Source organism: Pyrgilauda ruficollis, unplaced genomic scaffold (genome assembly GCF_017590135.1).
Source record: "Pyrgilauda ruficollis isolate IOZ18807 unplaced genomic scaffold, ASM1759013v1 scaffold5, whole genome shotgun sequence".
NCBI classification, from domain to species: Eukaryota; Metazoa; Chordata; class Aves; order Passeriformes; family Passeridae; genus Pyrgilauda; species Pyrgilauda ruficollis.
Window position 1 is genome coordinate 16,166,607 of NW_024526599.1, and position 18,412 is coordinate 16,185,018.

The 18,412-nt window shown below is 37.8% G+C and overlaps 1 protein-coding gene across 1 annotated transcript; it reads left to right on the plus strand.

The window, feature by feature from the left end:
- Positions 1–355: 355 nt before the first annotated feature.
- Positions 356–15,125, plus strand: LOC121360367 (coagulation factor XI-like). The gene is made up of 14 exons (XM_041480151.1): positions 356–413; positions 2,999–3,161; positions 3,820–3,923; positions 5,466–5,625; positions 6,199–6,308; positions 9,259–9,418; positions 10,200–10,309; positions 10,397–10,556; positions 10,687–10,802; positions 11,149–11,323; positions 11,692–11,867; positions 12,173–12,268; positions 13,469–13,608; positions 14,955–15,125. The coding sequence occupies exons 1-14, from the start codon at positions 356–358 to the stop codon at positions 15,123–15,125; spliced, it is 1,899 nt and encodes a 632-aa protein (XP_041336085.1).
- The last annotated feature ends 3,287 nt before the right edge of the window (positions 15,126–18,412 follow it).

The window sequence follows — 18,412 nt, forward strand, 5'->3', positions numbered from 1 at the left end:
TCACAGGTTAAGTTGTTGCATGTGAAATAAAGTTTAGAATTCTTATAGCATATGACGCAGTGAATGTGAGTCATTAGTTTCCTACCTTCATAGCAGTAAACTGAACTATCTGGAGAGTCAGTATTAGTAATGTAATTTCAGTGGAATATTGTTCCCAGTCTAAGCAAGAATGAATATTCTGCTATTAAAAGGTATGCCAAAACAGCATGTCACAGCTTGTAATTTTCAATGTAATTTTGAATTAATGGTGAAACAGTACAAGTGTAAATCAGTGTTAGGCTTAGCAGTGCTTTATAAAACTAATTAGACACCCTTTATTGAATGTATCCTAAAGAATGATTTTGTGGTTTTTAGGATGAATTGGATTTATCGGACTTTTTATTTCATTTTCTTACTTGCTTCCGTTTACAGTGGTAAGTTAATATATAATTACTGAGATTTACAAACAGCGTAGAGAAGCTCTTGTAGGAGGGGGGAAGATTAGTAACTGCAGTCTGCTCATGAGAGAGCTGTTTATTCTGCTGGATTGAGTTTAGTTCTGTTTGGGTAACTGGCATAACCCTATTGTCTGACACAGAACTTTCTAGTGTGGTTTACTGACACTGTCCTGCCACCCCCTGTGCTGTCACCTCTCCCAGCACACATGGGAGCATGGCATGTGACTGTGGAATTGGTGTGATGGTCCGTGTTTTGTGCCCAGTGGCAAGGTCAGCAGCCTAAGCAGCAGCTGGAGAAGGAGGCCCTTTGGGGGTGTAGGAGGCAGAGTAATGTGTGTCTTTCTTTATGGGTTAATGATTTACTTTGTTCCAGTAGCAAAAGTTAAACTACAAAAAACTGCATTGCTCTTCTCTGAAATTCCCTTTCCTGATAAATTATAACTAAGGCCTAACACAGTTATAAGTTCAGTAATGTATTAGCTGTTTTCTCAGAGAGCAATAAGGTACCAGCTTTTTTAGCAAATCTAGTAGGTAAATGAAGTATTATTTAAGAAAATATTTTACTTGGCTTAAAGTCTCAGCAAAAATAAAATTGTGGAAAATTTCTGAAGCCTAGAAAACATTTTAATTAAATGAAAGTGTTCAGAGCTGGCGCAATTTTACATGGTGCATAGTTTTACAGCATAAATAATTTTTTGTGTGTTTATTTATGCTAGAAGAGGATAAATATGATTCAAAATATATGATACAGTAAATAATTGAAGTATTCTTTTCTTTTAGCTTTAAAATTCACTTGATGTATTCTAAGGATTGAAAATGTTTTTCTGTTAATGACAAAGTTGGATAAAGAAATGCTAATGAAAATAATAAATATAATTTTTTAGAGAAAGAGCTTGAAAGTATATACATATCAGAGAACTTAGATATTTATGAAGTCTAATTTTTTACTAATAAGGACTTAACCTTTGAAAGATATTAGCACATCTAGCACATATGTCTAATAATCCTTATTTATTCATTAAAAAAAAAAATACATATTATACCTGTGTGCAGGAAATGCTGAATTGCTAAAGCATAGTTTATAATCATATTAACAAATAAAATCCACTCTTAGTCTTTTAAAACTGTCAAATCCAGTATGATATTACCTTTTGTTTTCATTTTAAATATCACATGACACAGTGTGATCACTCTAAAGTAACAGATTAAGCCACTAGATAAAATGTTTTTAGTTGGGTTTCAATCCAGTCTGTAAAAGCACATTCTTTTCTCTTTATCTTTTATCCAAGAAAAAGCACTTTGGTAGATGTAGGAATAAAAATTGTCATTTTATTGGTTTGCTACTCCTTTTGGAGGGCAAATTCAAAAAGAGAGTGGTCTCCTGTGCAAAGACAGCTCTCTTGTGTGTTTTAATACAGAGATCTTAGAGCCCTCGGACAAACTACCCTGCTTCTCCATTACAGTGGATATTCAAGACCCCCAAGAGTCTCGAGTCTGACAGGACCAGAGGGACTGGCCTGATGTTGTGTCAGGCGAGGCTTAGGTGGGATATTAGAAAAATGTTCTTCACCCACAGGGTGATTGGGCACTGGAACAGGCTCCCCAGGAAAGTGGTCTCAGCACCAAACCTGACAGAATTTGAAAAGTGTTTGAAAAACATTCTTGGGCATATGGTGTAACACCTGGGGATGGTCCTGTGCAGGGCCAGGGAGGGTCTCAATGGTCCTTGTGGATCCCTTCCAACTCAGCATACTCTGATTCTGTGATCTTACAAGTGCCTTCATTTTGAAAGATGTGAGGAGGTTGCTGCTTGGGTACCTTTGCTGCAGAGCTCTGCAGCGTGAGAGGTTGCCATTACAGAGTTCAGTATGTCATTCAGAGTTAGGAAGTCCTGCAGATGCAAGGTAGTAGTACAGCTCATTTTTATTCTAAACTGTTCCTGAGACAATATTCCTGTAACAGTATTTTCTTCATTGTGAAGAAGTTTTGGGGGGTTCTGGGTAGAGTTTGAGAGAGCTGAAGGTCTATGAAATCCTGGGAGCTATTGAGGCTATGCACAGTGGCACCACCTGTGACTCTGACTTCAGAGGATTCCTAAAAGATAGGACTGTCTTTACATAAAACTCTCTAACTCCTTTTGATGTCTGCACTTCCTCTTCCTGGTTTTCCTCATAATGATGTTCTGTGTTGGTCTCTCTCAGGAGAGGCTTCAGCTGCTCCTGAGATTTGCCCTGGGAAGGTACCTCCCCACTCTGCCATGCAGATCTGCCCTGTGGCCCGTTCAGCTTCTTGGATTTCTACCTGGGCTCAAGCTGCCCTCCTCCAGCATTGGGTATGAGGCAGGGAACAGAGGGAGACACCCTAAACAGTATTATTTCTGCTGGAGTGAAAAGATGAGACTCACAGAGGAACTGTACTACTCACCCACCTTACTCACTTTTCTTGACAAAAGCCTGGTTTAAAAGCAGGTCAATGATGAAGAGGAGAAGTGGCTTCACCCTCTCCTGGTGAACTGAGTGTTGCTTTCTCTAATAATTGACAATTTTGTTATTCTGTGTCAGATTGTGTGACTCAGATCTATGAAAATACATTCTTCCAAGGAGGAGATCTCACTACGGTTTTTACACCGAATGCCAATTACTGCCAAACAGTGTGTACTTACCATCCTACCTGTCTGCTCTTCACCTACTTGCCAGCGACATGGACTAAAGATCCTGCAAAAAGGTAGAATGTTCATGTACTTGCTGGTCTCCTGTGATAATTTAGAAACCTGGTAACATTTTGACAGAACACACGCATGCAGGGAAAGGGGCAGAGTTGCCATTGAAAACCATGTCAAGTATCTCTAAGACTGGTGATCTAAGAGTAATTACTTGAATTCAAAAGGTTAAATTTGACAATGCCCAATTTTTCACACTCACACACCGGCCCTTTCAAGGAAAGAGAACTGACTCTGCACTCCCTCCTCTAGGCCACATATTTTTTGTTGAGGGACAATGTGAATTATTTAACATCTCCAATGATCCCCTGTACCGTTCCCCATCCTGTCTGTTTAGTATATTTTTCTCACAATTAAGAATTTCTGTAGCCTGAGAGAATGAGGTTGTCTTCTCTCTATGCCCATTGTTTTTCTGTCCTCCCAACCCTGGGCTCTGCTTCTCATTTTATTGAGACCTCTTGGAGCGACCACAAACACAAAATATTCTCATCTGCCACAACTGCCAACAAAGTGTGTTAGGCTTGACCCTATTTTTCTTCCAAGTACACTTGTCAAAATTTTCATGTTGAGGGATATTGGACAGACTGCATTTCACCTCAGAAACAGTAATGAAAATCTGTGTTGTACTGCCAAAGCTGTGAATTGCTGCATTTTAAAACACAGGTTCTCCTGCTATTTAAAAGACAGTGATACAGAAATGCTGCCGAAAGTGGATATGGAAGGAGCTATCTCTGGACATTCCTTAAAACAGTGTAACCAAATTAGTGGTAAGATATGGTTATTCACATGCATGTATTTTATGCTCTGCATTGCATAGCAGCTGTTAAAAAAAATTAGCATTTTGGGAAAAGGAATAGAATCAGGGAGGCACCCAAGCAGTGATTTGTGTGTTCTTGCCAGACCACTTTCAAACACAGGTGACAAAAGCTCCACTGGTTTTACTATTCAGACCCACCTATCCACCACCCAGGCTCCCCAGATGAGGTAACAGGGAAATCATGCTCCTGCAGTCACAGTTTCATTTGCTAGAGGCAGATGGCAGCTATGCTTTAACTGCTGACTCCAGTTCTAAAGATTAATTTACTCCTACAATTCCAGTCCAGAAAGTGGCTCACTCGTATGACATGTGTGACCCTGTTTTATAACTGTGAGGTGCAGATGCTCAGCAAAGAAAAAGTGCATTGTCACAAAGTGGTGCTAATACTTTTGTGATTCTGTGTAATAATTTTTTTAGCAGCTGCATATTTTAGGGTATATGTGCTTTACATGAAGACCTCATGTCAGCATGCCATACCTGCAAGTTGTCACCAGGCATATTAAAAGCCTATTAAATGTGTTACTTTATGTATGTTTTAAATTAGCACTCTCATAATGATGTCATTAAAAGGAGATCAACTTTAACTATAGCATGGTACTTTAGAAAAATGGAATAAGGAAGAATATAGTTATTAATTTCCTGACTTTGAGGATAAATAGTGTCTTACAGATGTCAGGCTAGTTCTTTAGTTGTATTGGTATAGCATCTGAAGATGGCAGGACTAAGTGGGTTTTTATGCAAGTTCTCCACTCTAGCTATTATCAATAAGTTGTGCATTCTTTTGCTTGCCACTTGCCCTTCAGAGCAGTCAGGCCCCTTAGAAGCTCTTTCCTGCCAATAACCCTTCATGTTTATATTTCTGAGTATTTTGGAATAGAAAGAGATTTCAGTGGGATATTATTCTTTATGCTATTTAGACTAATTATTCTCACTGAATTGCTCTAGAATCAGACTAAATGAAAATCTATGCATACATGTTTAAAAATGCCTCCAATCATTGCATGACTTTTGTTCTGTGAAATGACCTTCATTTCAAACCCCACAGTTGTAGTCCTCCCTCTGTGGAGTGTAAATGTAATAGTCTGACTCAAGTGGGAAATGTCTGTTGCTTATGAGGACAGAATATGCCATTTAACCTGCTCTATGAATTTGGAACTGGGAAAATATATTTTAGTATTGATTCTGAGTTCTTGCTTTGGTGAATGTCATCCTGGTCTCAGTCAGACACAGTGCCCCTCTCTCATGTAGGCAGAGGCACTGTTAAAGTGTGCCAGTTTTTCCCCTTGCCACGAGGTACTACACTAAACCTACATTTCTGATTTGGCACTAGATCTATGTATAAAGTATGATGTAACTGAAGTGAGCGTGGGATGTGGCATCTGGATTATGGGGGCTGTGTCGTACAATCTGCTATCTTTTGGGCAATTTGGGGCAAGGAATGGGGAAAAGAATAGAAGTACATTTTCAGAACTTGGTCTCTCTTTCTTCACAGCTTGCAGCCCAGATGTCCATGTAGGCCTGGATATGGAAGGGGATATTTTTGATATTACTGTGGCTGACAGCTATCAAGAGTGTCAAAAACGATGTACCAATGACAACCGTTGTCATTTTTTTACATATGCTTCTGAAACATTTCACAATGAAAGCTTTTGGTAAATACAGGTTGGATTCATTCCTCTGGACAGCCCTGTGCCTAAGTAGATTAAATCTCAGAGCACTCTAAGGTGCAAGAATTTACTCTAGAACATTCAATTTATTCCTCCTTGCAATGTTTGTTCACACTTACAGGTAGGAAAATATCAATAGTAAATTGGCTTTCATTTGTCAATCGGTAAGGAAGACAAACTTGATTATTACAGCCTTGCAAAAAACCTAAAATCCTCTGAAAATACTGAAATGCAAATTATATTGATAGCTATGTTGCATTTTCGCTCTGTTCAATCTTACTCTGCTTATTGTTCTGAAAATAACATCATCAGAATATCCAGAGAAATTATTTCATTTTAATGAGGCCTATTTTTGAGCTCTTAATCTGCTCAATTTTGGAAGTTAAACACTGTTCAGCTAGCTCTGTTCATCATTTGAATTCTGTTCTGGAGGCTGGAGATTGTTCTGGCCCATGGCCAGACCATGAACAGTGGTAGGAACTGTGGGTTCAGAAGGATGGTTTAGTCCAAGGAAGAAGACCTTTATTCTTACCACTTTCTTTACTCTTTGTCATTCAGTAAAAAATGCTTGTTGAAACATACCAGTGTAGGAACTCCAACCAACATAAAGGTGCTTGATGAGGTTGTGTCTGGATTTTCTCTAAAGCCATGCCAGCTTTCTGAATTAGGTAACTATTTAAAATCTCTGATTCTGATTAGTTTTAGGGGTCATGTATCCTGAAATGCAATCTGTCACTGACATGAAAAAATGTTTCATTATGTAGAATAATTCTAAAATAATATTATTCCTAAAATATACCTAGTACACTCAGGGACAAAGGAGGTTCATATATTTTTAATTTTTTCATGTTATCATTTGTCTTACAGAAACAGTTCCCTTCTTTAGAGAGCTAAAGAATTGTCATAATATTAGCTTGATGAAATTGTATGTTATCTTTGTATCATGGATACAAAAATGAAAGATAAAAGCCCATCAGATTCAAAGATCAGGAGAAATATAAAGCTTTCTACATTCTGTTTGTATACTGTGTATGCACTTGAAAATTTTTATTGAAGATCTGCAGCTTTCTAATACAGCTGGCTAATAAGAAAGGATACATTATACATTTTGTAGGTGATTTGTGATGAAAGCAAAAAGTGTGTGCTTGTTCCTACAATCATTACTCAGACAAAATTCTCAAGAGTCTAAAATCAAACAGTGTGTATCAAACCTCCTTATTCTCAACTGAAATGTCCTTCACTTTTTTCTTTGTCTTTTTGATTCTATCTCCTTTGTCTTACTGTGTGATATTTTTCCTTCTTAATGATGATGATGTTATTCTACTTTGATCTAGCCTTATTTTATCTCACAGATAATCTAGTTTTCCTGTATGAATCACATTTCATAGAGATGTGTATCAATATATTGCTTTCTAAAATCAGTGCTTGGGTTTACTGCTGGGCAGTGCTGGCACAGCATCAGGACTCTCTCCCCAGCATTCCTCTCATCAATAGTCTGGGCGTGGATAAGATCCTGTGAGTGAATACACTTAGGTCAGCTGACCCAAATTAGCCACAGGGATATTCTATGTCATACGATTTCAGCTCAGCAATAAAATCTAAGGAAACGAGGAGGAAGGGCAGGCATTTATTTGCAGTGTTTGCCTTCTGGAGCAACCACTATGCGTGCTGAAGCCTTGCTTCCCAGGAAGGGCTTCCCAGGAAGTGGTTGGGTATCATTTGCTGATGGGAAGTAGAAAATAAAAGAATTGGGTTTGTCCTTTTTGCTTGTGCGTGTGCAAACTTTTGCTTTTGCTTTAGTAAACTGCCTTATTTCAACCTATGTGTAATTTTCCGTCTCATTTTTGCTCACCTGCCCAGCTGGGAAAGGGGGATGATAGAGTAAGTTGCTGGGCAGCTGGCATCCAGACAAGGTCAACCCACTCAAAGTCCTTTTTGGTGCCCAACATGGACTTTTCCTAAAAACGGTCTACCTGAAACCACTAGTTATCTGGCTTTTACCCTTCTCATTCTCTCCCTGATCTTTCTGGTGGGGGAGTGAGTGAGTGACTGCATGGGGCTTGGTTCTCGGCTGGGATAAAACCATGACATCATGTGAAAATCAATCTTGTTCCTGCCTGTCTTTCCCTGCTTTCTGTGTCTTGTGAAAGAGGCAAGAGCAGGCAAGAGAGAGAAGAAATAAATTGTATGATCTTAGAAGCCTAGACAGCACTACAGCATCAAGAAGTCATCTAAGGAGGGCACCTGTCCTAATCTCAGACAGATCATCTATACCTGTCCAGACAGAGATTTGTAGAATGTAGTTGTAAAACCTCAGTAATGTCTTCTGCATTGTTGTTTTGCAACATCTGACATGGGTTTATTTCAATATTTATTTGAGGTTTTCTTCTGAATTTATTTAGTTTATTCCTTTCTATGAGGCCTTTCATTTTCTGCCTTTGCCTCTCTGACTTTATTCTTATGCACACACACTACTACGCATGCATTGCAAATTGTCTGTTTTCTGCCCTTTGCAAAGTATCTTCCTGGGGATCACTGGATATCGAGCAAATGATCACTGAACATGGTCCTTGAGATTGTGGGTTAGCTTCCTGAAGTTTCAGATCCACATTTCTGCTTTAAATATAATTTCCTTTGAAACTGTCTATTCTTCTGAAGGCTATTTCCACTTAACATAGGATCTTAACTACTAATTGTGAGAGTTAATTGACTCTAATTTTCTAAATTTCTGATTATATTTTTTACTGTTCTTATTATGCAATTACTGCCCAGTATTGTTGTCCTTTCTTGCCTATGTTTTTTGAAAACCTCATCAAATTAACAGGATTCAGAGTAAGCTGTGCCTCAGTTTTCCTTTCTGAAGTAAGATGTTCCCAATGTGTTTCTATAACACACTGGTCAGTATTGACTTGACTGCTGTACTTCCTCAACTGCTTAAGTTCTCTGCTGCCACCAAATCCTGTCTTGTGGATCATTTCACTATTTTTATTATCTCTGCAGCTTGATATGTTCAAGAAACATCCTCCCTGCTGATGCTTCCAGTTTTTCTTTTTAAATTCTTGCACTAGAATTCCAACTGGGACTTCAAGTATACCTTTGAAGAAGGATACTCATTAATCTCTTTTAAAACATGCTAGTATTTTCTGTAACCTCTGTATCCATTGCCTGGTTGTGTGAAATATCCTGCCAAGCCTCTGTTGTGTTTTGATATTTTGGTCATGTCAGAGGGCAGCACTCCTAGTTACTCTGCCTACTTTTCAAATAGCAAAAGAAGTGTTAAGAACCTTATTTTTTTTCTAGTCTTCTCAACAAATATGATAAGCCCATTGAAAATGAATTTAAATCTTTCCCTATTAGATTAGCAAATCTCTATTGTAATACGTAATTTCCCTTTTCCTCTATATGAACCTTAGCCCTATAGTGCTCTCCATGACTTTACTTATTCAAAAATATTCTTGAGAAATAGTTTTTGGTTAAAATGCTGTATCACCTTTCCAGCTTATCTATCACAGAAGAAAAATGAGAATAAAGATAGAAATGAATAATCTGTGAATCTCAATATTCTGATGATATGCTAAAGTTTTTAGAATTTTAATATTTTGTTCTTGTTTTATACAGATTGTCAAATGGACATTTTTGAAGATCAGGTGTTTTCAGGAATTAATGTTACAAGTTTTTTCACTCCTGATATTTCTGTCTGCCAAACTATTTGTACATATTTTCCAAAGTGCTTGTTCTTTACATTTTTTACCAGGAGATGGCAAATAGAATCTCAAAGGTGAATATGACAGTTAAATGATACTATCTATGTAGATTATTTACAATTTATTTTTTAAAAACACAGAGTCTTTTTTTTAAGTACTTATTTCTTATGCTTATGTAAATTTATGTTGGAAGGCTATTTTCAGTAAAGCGCAGCTTTTTATGGGTTTTGTTCATAAATTTGTAATTTTCTGTAAGCATTTCAACTGTTTTCCAATGTGAAAAGGGCTTTTGTATTGTGGTTGGGTATCTTGTCTTAATCTGAAAAGAACAGATATATCAAAAGTACAGTGAGCCTCCAGAGTGTTTTAAAGACTTAAAGCTGAATTTTATGGCATTATCAAAAGAGCCAAACTTGTTTACTTGAAAAGATTCTTCAGTTAAGTTAATGGCTTTAAACATATTTCCATTTGGCTTTCTTCTTTCATACTTAGTAGTGAGAATAGTTAAAAATCAACATTCCACACAAATCAGAAGAATAACGTTTCAAAGGAATTTAGGGAGAAGCAAAGCTGAGATGGCATGCATCATCTAAAGTCACCTCTTCTATATATACATAAATACTGTGCCACCTTTAGTAGTACATTGTATGGCATTTCACAGCACTACAAAGATTACCTCAATTTAGTGTGAACTAGTGAACTTAGTGAATACATTTTCATATGAAATACTTCTACAGACTGAGACGTGGGACAAAAGAGTGTATTTAGGAAAGAACCTTCTTTTACCAGTACCTAAACAATTATTTTTAGAATGTGAGAACAGATTTAGTTATTGTGAAAAATATTTCATTTTAGAAATCTTTGCCTTCTGAAGACGTCAACTAGTGGAATTCCAGAGGAACTCATATCACAAGAAAATGCTGTATCAGGCTTTGGTCTCCTAAATTGCAGAAGATCTTTTCCTGGTAAACAATAAATTACAATAAAACCACTAATCTGGAATTAAGCTAAGTAATAACATTCTGATGCTTTGAATGCAATCATTCTTACAGCCTGCAATTCTCGCACTTACACGCAGATGGATTTTTTGGGAGATGAACTTACTGTCACTTACACTAAAGGACACAGAGCCTGTCAGCAGGCTTGCACAGACATGATCCGCTGCCAGTTTTTTTCCTATTCTCTCCTCCAAGGTTCATGCAATGAAGAAGGGTGAGATATATTTTTTGAAATGTTCAAAGATTGCTGAAATAATCATTCCAGACATGTGGTGAGCGAGTTAGTGTATGTGTTGTTCAGTGAAAAAAATACAAACTAAATGTTTGCATTAATTCATTGGCAGAAAGTGTGAGTGCCACCTAAGAATGTCCTCAAATGGATCTCCAGTGAAAATAGTACACGGACCAGGAAGTATCTCTGGATACTCACTAAGATTATGCAAAAAGAAAGCCAGTACTGGTAAGGAAAACTTCTTTTATGAAAAATAAATGGTGCTTCCCTGATTTTAGTGTAGGAGGCCAAACCATATTTTTTTGAAGTGGTTGCACTGTCCCAGTGGGTGATCTTGTAAAGTTAATGTGTTCTGGAAAAGTGAAGTCAGTCAGGTCTTCACGTAGTAAGCACTGGAGCAGCACTGTGAATTTGATTTTAATAGACTTTACGACCATAAACCATGAAAAATGTATCATTTATCACCTTCTTCGCTATAGGTGGTGCCTATTCAGTGACCAGCAGTAGTCTCATCTTCATTTTTCATTGGTGAATGGAAGTTGTCTTTAAGCTCAGTTTTAAATTACTTCTGCAGTGTGTATGCAGCATTCTGCAGGAACCATTAGGATCGTTGGTGGCACAGACTCCTCCCCTGGTGAGTGGCCGTGGCAGGTCAGCTTGCACGCCAAGCTGTCTCGCCAGAGGCACCTGTGCGGGGGCTCCATCATCAGCAACCAGTGGATCCTCACAGCGGCTCACTGTGTGGCGAGGTGAGCCCTAAGTGCAAACGGACAAATAAGCCTCAAAGTTTAGCCCAGCGTGCAAGATGAATTGAGGTCTACCTTTCAGGATAATAACAATGAGAACTAGAAATAGATGAACTGCTTTAATGTAGCCAAAAGGTGAAATTTTCAGGTAGACATTCAGTTTCTTAATGTAACTGGAACTCCATACTTTGTAGCATAGCATTGTACTGCTGGTGCTAAATTATTTTAATGAATCTAGAAGGTGAAATTCTAAAGCAGACAACAAATACCTACAGAATCCTAGACAGTCTCATGAGATACGAGTTTTTTCTTACTGTAATACTACATTAGACTATTTAGTCACAGGCTGACTGTTTGTCTTTTTCCCTCAGTCTAGAGAACCCCAGCATTTGGCGTATTTATGCTGGTATTTTGAGACAATCAGAAATAAATGAGGATACACCCTTCTTCAAAGTGGAAGAAATTATTGTTCACTCTCAGTATAAATATGCACATATTGGATATGACATTGCTTTAATGAAACTTGCTGAGCCTATGAATTTTACTGGTATGTAGTATATTGCAGAGGAGTTGTGAGACTGTGCAGGGAGACATAGGACTGACATTGCTGTGGCAGTGCACAACACCCGGGCTGGCTTCCTTTAATATGCAGTTACTGGGGTTTGAGGAGAATCTATTCTGTTGACTTCAAAAAGAAGAGGGATTACTTTAATTTACGTGCTGGGAGTCATACATAATATAAGGGACAATGCATACATGGAGGCTGCCATCAGGAGTCATGTGGGTGCCCATAAAACCTTACTGTTGCAGTTGTCTCTGCTGGACAAACTAATATTTTCTCTTCTACTTTAGATTTTCAACTACCTATCTGCCTGCCATCAAAAGAAGACACTAACATATTTTATACAGACTGTTGGGTAGTTGGATGGGGTTACAGAAAAGAAAAAGGTACGGAGAAGTACTTTCAAACAGTGGATTTTTGTGTTTTTAAAATCAATGGATTTGACAAATAAAAACTCCCCTTCTCTAAAAATAAGAGAGCTACCACTTAGCTACCACTATTCCTTCTAGACAGTACTTTAATATAATCCTTTATTAGAATTGATTTCTATTAAGACACCATAAAGCATAAATGAAAGATGTATGAAATTATCATTAAATAGCTCCATGCTCTGACACAATAATTAATTTTATAAATTGGTTCAGTACATATCTGGGTTTTACACACTATTTTTTATTTTTTCCTAGCTGAAAAAAAAGGCAATAAATTTACCACTGAACTGTTTTGAATTACAGTCTGCACATAACCCATGGTGATTTTTTATATGATTATATTCATATGAATTTAGAAATTGGAGACTGAAGTATGTTGCTCTTCTTATTCTGAAGGTTGATTATAGACCATGCCAATGACTTGTGTTTTGATAGTAGATGAGATTTGAACTCCTCTGGTTTTATATGGAGGTAGGCCAAGAAGCTCTTAATTACCAAGCAGTGTTTTTACATCTATTTATTTTCTTATATTTTTATATGTTTACATAGATGTATATGCATCTCTTTAAAGATAACCTTTTCCTTTATACACATGCCTATCTGAAAGTTATAGCTCAATGTGAAATCTAACAAATTTAGGCAGTTACTGTATCAACAAATTTTTTCTGTTAATTACTAGAGAAAAGGCTGGTTTTAAATACTCTTGTTTAGTCTATGTGCAAATTTCTCCATCCTAAAAACTTCTAGGACAGAGAGCAGCATATATGTGGCAGCTGGGAGATTCCGAACTTATTGCAGCACTTTACTAGGAAATAACAGTTACTAACACAGAGGAATGCTAACAGCAATGCTCCAAGGGCCAATGTCCTGAGAGCCATTCCAAAATGAGGATTCGTTGCACATCACAAGGGAGTTTTGAAGCTTTTCCAGTCATGAGAAAGAAGATGGCATCATAAAAACATTTAAATTAGAAGACAATTCCCATTGTTCACTAACACAAAGGAAGGAAAATCAGTGTAATGAACATCTATTAACACTCCAGAAGCAGTGACCTCCCGCTTCGTAATATCAATGTATGGGGTTTTCTAGAGTTGAATTTTAACCTTTATTTTTCTAGAACCAAACATTTCTTATCTCATATTGCCTTCCATATAGGTCGGGTACAAGATATTCTTCAAAAGGCTCCTGTTCCCTTCATGTCAAAAGAAGAATGCCAGGCAAGGTACCGGAAGCACAGGATAGGTGACAAAGTGATCTGTGCTGGCTATGATGAAGGAGGAAGGGATGCTTGTAAGGTAATGACAAACAGTAGTGTATAGTTACATATGCCAACCATATGTTAAAATACGTAAATGAATAATACAATTATTTTTGTTATCGGAAAAGTATGATTATCAATAGAGGTCTTGATTAACTTGTCACTTTTGGCTGTCAAAAGCACTGAAAACCAAGGTATATGGAAAATATTTCTCATAGACATTGAAATATTTTAGGGATAGATTCCATGGATAGGAAACTCTGAGTGTGGATATATAGATATCAATTTAGGGAATAAAACAGTGTTCCTTCAGGCTATCAGAAATCCAAAGAGCATAAGTATAGTACCTTGAAGAATTTCTCCAATAAGAGCACATTTCCTACGTGGTGGTGTTTTTTTTTTTTTTTTTTTTTTTTTGTAGTTTATTTCTTGGTAGGAAATACAGCACATAAAATCTTATTCTCAAGCATCCACTGTGTATAAGCCAGAAGGGAGGGTGCTAGCAATGCTACTAAAATGCATGGGGAATAGAAGGCTAAAAAACAAACTGTGAAAACTGCTCTGTTCATAATTAGAGTTGAAAATGTCACAACAGCATGAGTTCCATGAGCCCAAGTCTCTGCTCAAGAGTAAACTCAAGCACTTTCACCAGTTTAAATATTAATATTCTGATTATTAATATTAAAATCTCTACCAAATAGTTTTCACTGCAAACATTTAACACTTAATAATTGTATGCTGAAATGTTACTATTGCTATGATTAGTTAGGAATAAAAAATACTTGGAGCTGGGAAGCAATTTTTCCTCTATGCCAGTTAAGCTTTTTTTTTTTTTCTGATACATCATAACAGAACATGGAGATGCTGTTTTAAAAAAATAACATACTTACTGTTGTCCTAACAACTCATAACAGCTTCTCTAAGGAAGCTTATGTTCAGAAAGGAATAAAAAAAGAAAACATGAAGATGTTTTATCCTGAGTGGGACAGAGTCACTCAAACAGGATAAGGCATGTCGAGAACTGAGATACTAAAAACATGGTCATAAGAAAAAATATTGCCAGTACTACATACAGTTTTAAATCACTGTATGTGGATAAGGTAATAATGATAATAAAAAGAAAATAATATAAACCAGTAGTTTTGAACCTTCATGGGAAGAAGAAATTGTTTGCAATGACTGTTTAGAAGTCAATGTACTAAACAATCAGAACACCTGCTTCAGTCCTCTCTTAATTATCTGTAAGTGAAAGCGACTGAAATCTAGGCTGTTATGCTGGTGGCAGCATTGAATGATGCTGATTTTATTCAAAGCTTTCTTTGTGACAGAAATACTGATGAGGCCTCTTCCTTGCATGCTGTCTCTTTTTCTCCTGTGACGCAGGGAGATTCGGGAGGGCCCCTGTCATGCAGGCACGAGGAGGTGTGGTACCTGGTGGGCATCACCAGCTGGGGCGAAGGGTGCGCTCGCCCCAGGCAGCCAGGAGTCTACACCAAGGTTGCTGACTATTTGGACTGGATTCTAGAAAAAACTACACAGAATGAGTACTACTGACTCACTGAAAGCTTTGCTGTGGAATAACAACCTTCAGGGCAATGGGATAAAGCGCATTAGTGCTTTTCAATGGTGTTTTTTGTTAGCCTGGAATGTAAAGTACCTGTTTTAAAATGCAGAAAAGCAGGAATGAATGAATTTTCCCATTACTAAATAAAAAGCAGTAATAACAATAAACTCTGTGATCACTGATTTGGCAGAAGAAAATATGGCTGAGCCACAGACCTCTGTTCTTGCTTGCATAAAACAGGAGTGCATGATGTTGCAGGATGTGTATGGACCTTGAAGCTGTGAACTACTTCTGTCTTAGGAGGTTGCCACACCGTAAAAAGAAATTTCCCTCTCCTGTCTGAATGTAGTTAAAATGGGCAAACCACTTACAAGCTTACTGGAGGGCTGGGGGAAGAGAATCTGAGACATGGAAATGCCTACACAGTTGCATTCCCCTAGTTTCCTTGGGGAATTAACCAAAAAAGTGTCAGTACTAACCAAGAAAACAAACCCGAGGTCTTGGCAGAGGGACACACGTGGATGCAGACACCACTGAGTCCAGTTCATTCTGGAGAATCCCATCCTGCTGTTCCCAGCAGTCTGCCAAGGGCTTGCACAAGTGTGGTTTACCATTGTGCTGTGATCTCCACTGGGCTTTGACCTTCTCAGGAGCAAGGCAGGGAGCTCGAGCCTGACCCTTAGGGGCCTCCAAGTTACCAAACACCCATGCTATATATACACAGACGTTCTGGAGGCACACAGAACATAAACAGTGGAAGGCAAAAAATACTTTTTTTTCTACATTGCTGCTTTCCAGACTTTTTGCATTCCCAGCTGCAAGGTCACTTGAGTGTGTTTACAATCCCCACCAGTCTTCCACTTTTGACCCATTGCTCCCAATGAGCTGTCACCTACATTATTCTAATTTCTGTGGATAATTTTGTGATGAGAAGGATAATGAGGGTCTACTTCTCTTAAGCAAGAATATCCAGAAAATCAATAGAAGGATCCCCTCACCCAATATATATTTGTATTTTCCAAATACCTAACTTTGTGATTAAAGAAACAACTTTTTCCTGTTCCTATATCTCTTTGTTTCCTTTTATAATTTTCTGTTACTTTGTGTCAGGTAGCAAACATATTTCATGGCTGAAATTAATGCTAGTGTGAGAAACAGGAATCAAAAATCAATTACTTTCCCGTAGTAAGAAGCAACATTTCACACTGCATCAGGAAGGAGAATGCCAACACTGTCTTTGCCAAACTTTATGAACTTGTTTCCTAATCATCTACATTACCATAATTGCTGAAAATATGTTCCAGAGAGCTACTCATAATTGCCCTACACCACACTGGGAGGTAAGCAGCAGGAGTGGCTCTGCAAGTAAATGAGGTCATGAAACTTAGGAATTAAACATCAAATTTATGGGAGATAAGAATGAAGCTGCTGAAAATTACTTTTGTCTTTAATTTTTTATGCTTTATTTGTAAATAACACTGAGGAAAAAAAGTGTAATTCCACGCTACAAGCTTATACTCCTATCTGTGTCTGGAGTCAGGGTATGCAGAGCTAAGCTGACTGCAGTCAACAAACCTGAAATCCCAAAGCTGTATTCAAAGGCTGGGGAGTTGATTTACTTCGTTCGTTTATTTTTAAAGAAGTAGAATTCACAGAAGGGATGAAAACATTCCAAACTTAACAGAAGAGGAGAGGTAACGTTGCTGCTGCAGGCACATCTGGGGAAAGAGGTGCTGCCTTCCCTCTGCCCTAAGTGGGCTCCTGGTGGCAGGGGCTTGATTCAGTGGGTGCACAGTGCTGAAGGTGCCATGCACTGGGAGTCCTGCGTGCAGGACACGGCTGCTCAGAGAGCCAGCAGGAAAAGCCTGGTGTGCGCTGGGGGAATTGGATCAAGGGTGAGAAGGAAAGCACATTACTGTGCTGGGATTTTGTCGACACTGCAGAAGCAGAACAAGAGATATGGGTGGGGGCTGATGTCTCTTCATGCTCTGTTTAATCCGCAGCTGGTTTAAAATAACAGCAACCCTCAGACATGCTGTCAAAAATCTAGAGACTTAAATAAGGGACTGAGAAGGAAAAAATAGAAAACAGAGAAAAAAAAGTGAAAGACTTGGCATTCAAGTGTGATTTTGTCCTCAAGGGGAAGGAATGAAGACAGCTGGAAAAGAGTTGCTGATGGAAAAAAGGAATTGCTTCAGTAGGGAAACAGAGGCTGAAACTCTCTAAATAAGAATCATCAGGAGACCATCCAAAAGACTTGTCTCTAATACTCAAACTGTGTAGGCTAAGGAGTATATGCAATGTCAATCTGACAGCCTTTAATACTTTCTCATAATAATCCTGTCATCAGCTTTTTCAAAAGCACAAAAAATCTGTTACTATTTTTTATTTTCTTTTTTTTTCTTCCCTTAATTTTGTTTGTTTATTTATTTTTTATTTGTTTGTTTTTTCTGCTGCAACTTTTCACGTTGTAAGTATTGCGGTAACAAAGAGGAATGGCAGTCAGCTGTGCTCTGTAGACCTCTGGAGCTCCATGTTTTGTTTCTCAGAGATATTCCAGGTGACAGCAATATGCCAAAGGAAACTCAGCTGTTCCTGTGGAAAGGACAAGTGATCTCAATGACTGCAGACATCCGTCATGAGTAGCTGTTGACCAGATAAAATACCTTATTGCCATGTATTTTCACCTACAAGAGATATCCATCAATGACAATTTGTGTTGTTAGTCAATCTGTAATACATTCCTGATGGCTAAAAGTGAGTACCAGGAATATCTCCCAGTTATGTGGAGAATGCAGGAGTTTGTGGTGGCTATATGAAATTCTTCTGACTTTATTTAAGATGAACTACACGAGGGAATGTCTGATATTTTTGTGGCTTTATACACCAGCTTGATATGTAATTCATTGAGACCTTTAGACTCATAGATAGAAGTATATTGGTGTTATTAAGTGTTATATTGCTTGGGCTCTCTGGTATCAACAGGTGACTTGCACTAAATGAGAGGCAGTTTATGACCTTTGTTTATTCTCCCTTCTAATCTACCTCCCTGGGGAAAAGTGATTTTTAAAAAGCTGACAACAAAAAACCTATCTCAATCTCATTAAAGAAAATCCTGGACTTATACTTTAAATCTTCCTCTGTTCATGTTGGAGCAGAAGATAAACATCAGTGCTTTAGTTGTTATTCTGATTAATGATCAAATGTCTCTGGTTGTCCTGAAAGTCAATAAATCTCATAATGTTACTTAGAGATGTAGAAATTTTGGTGGGGGCAA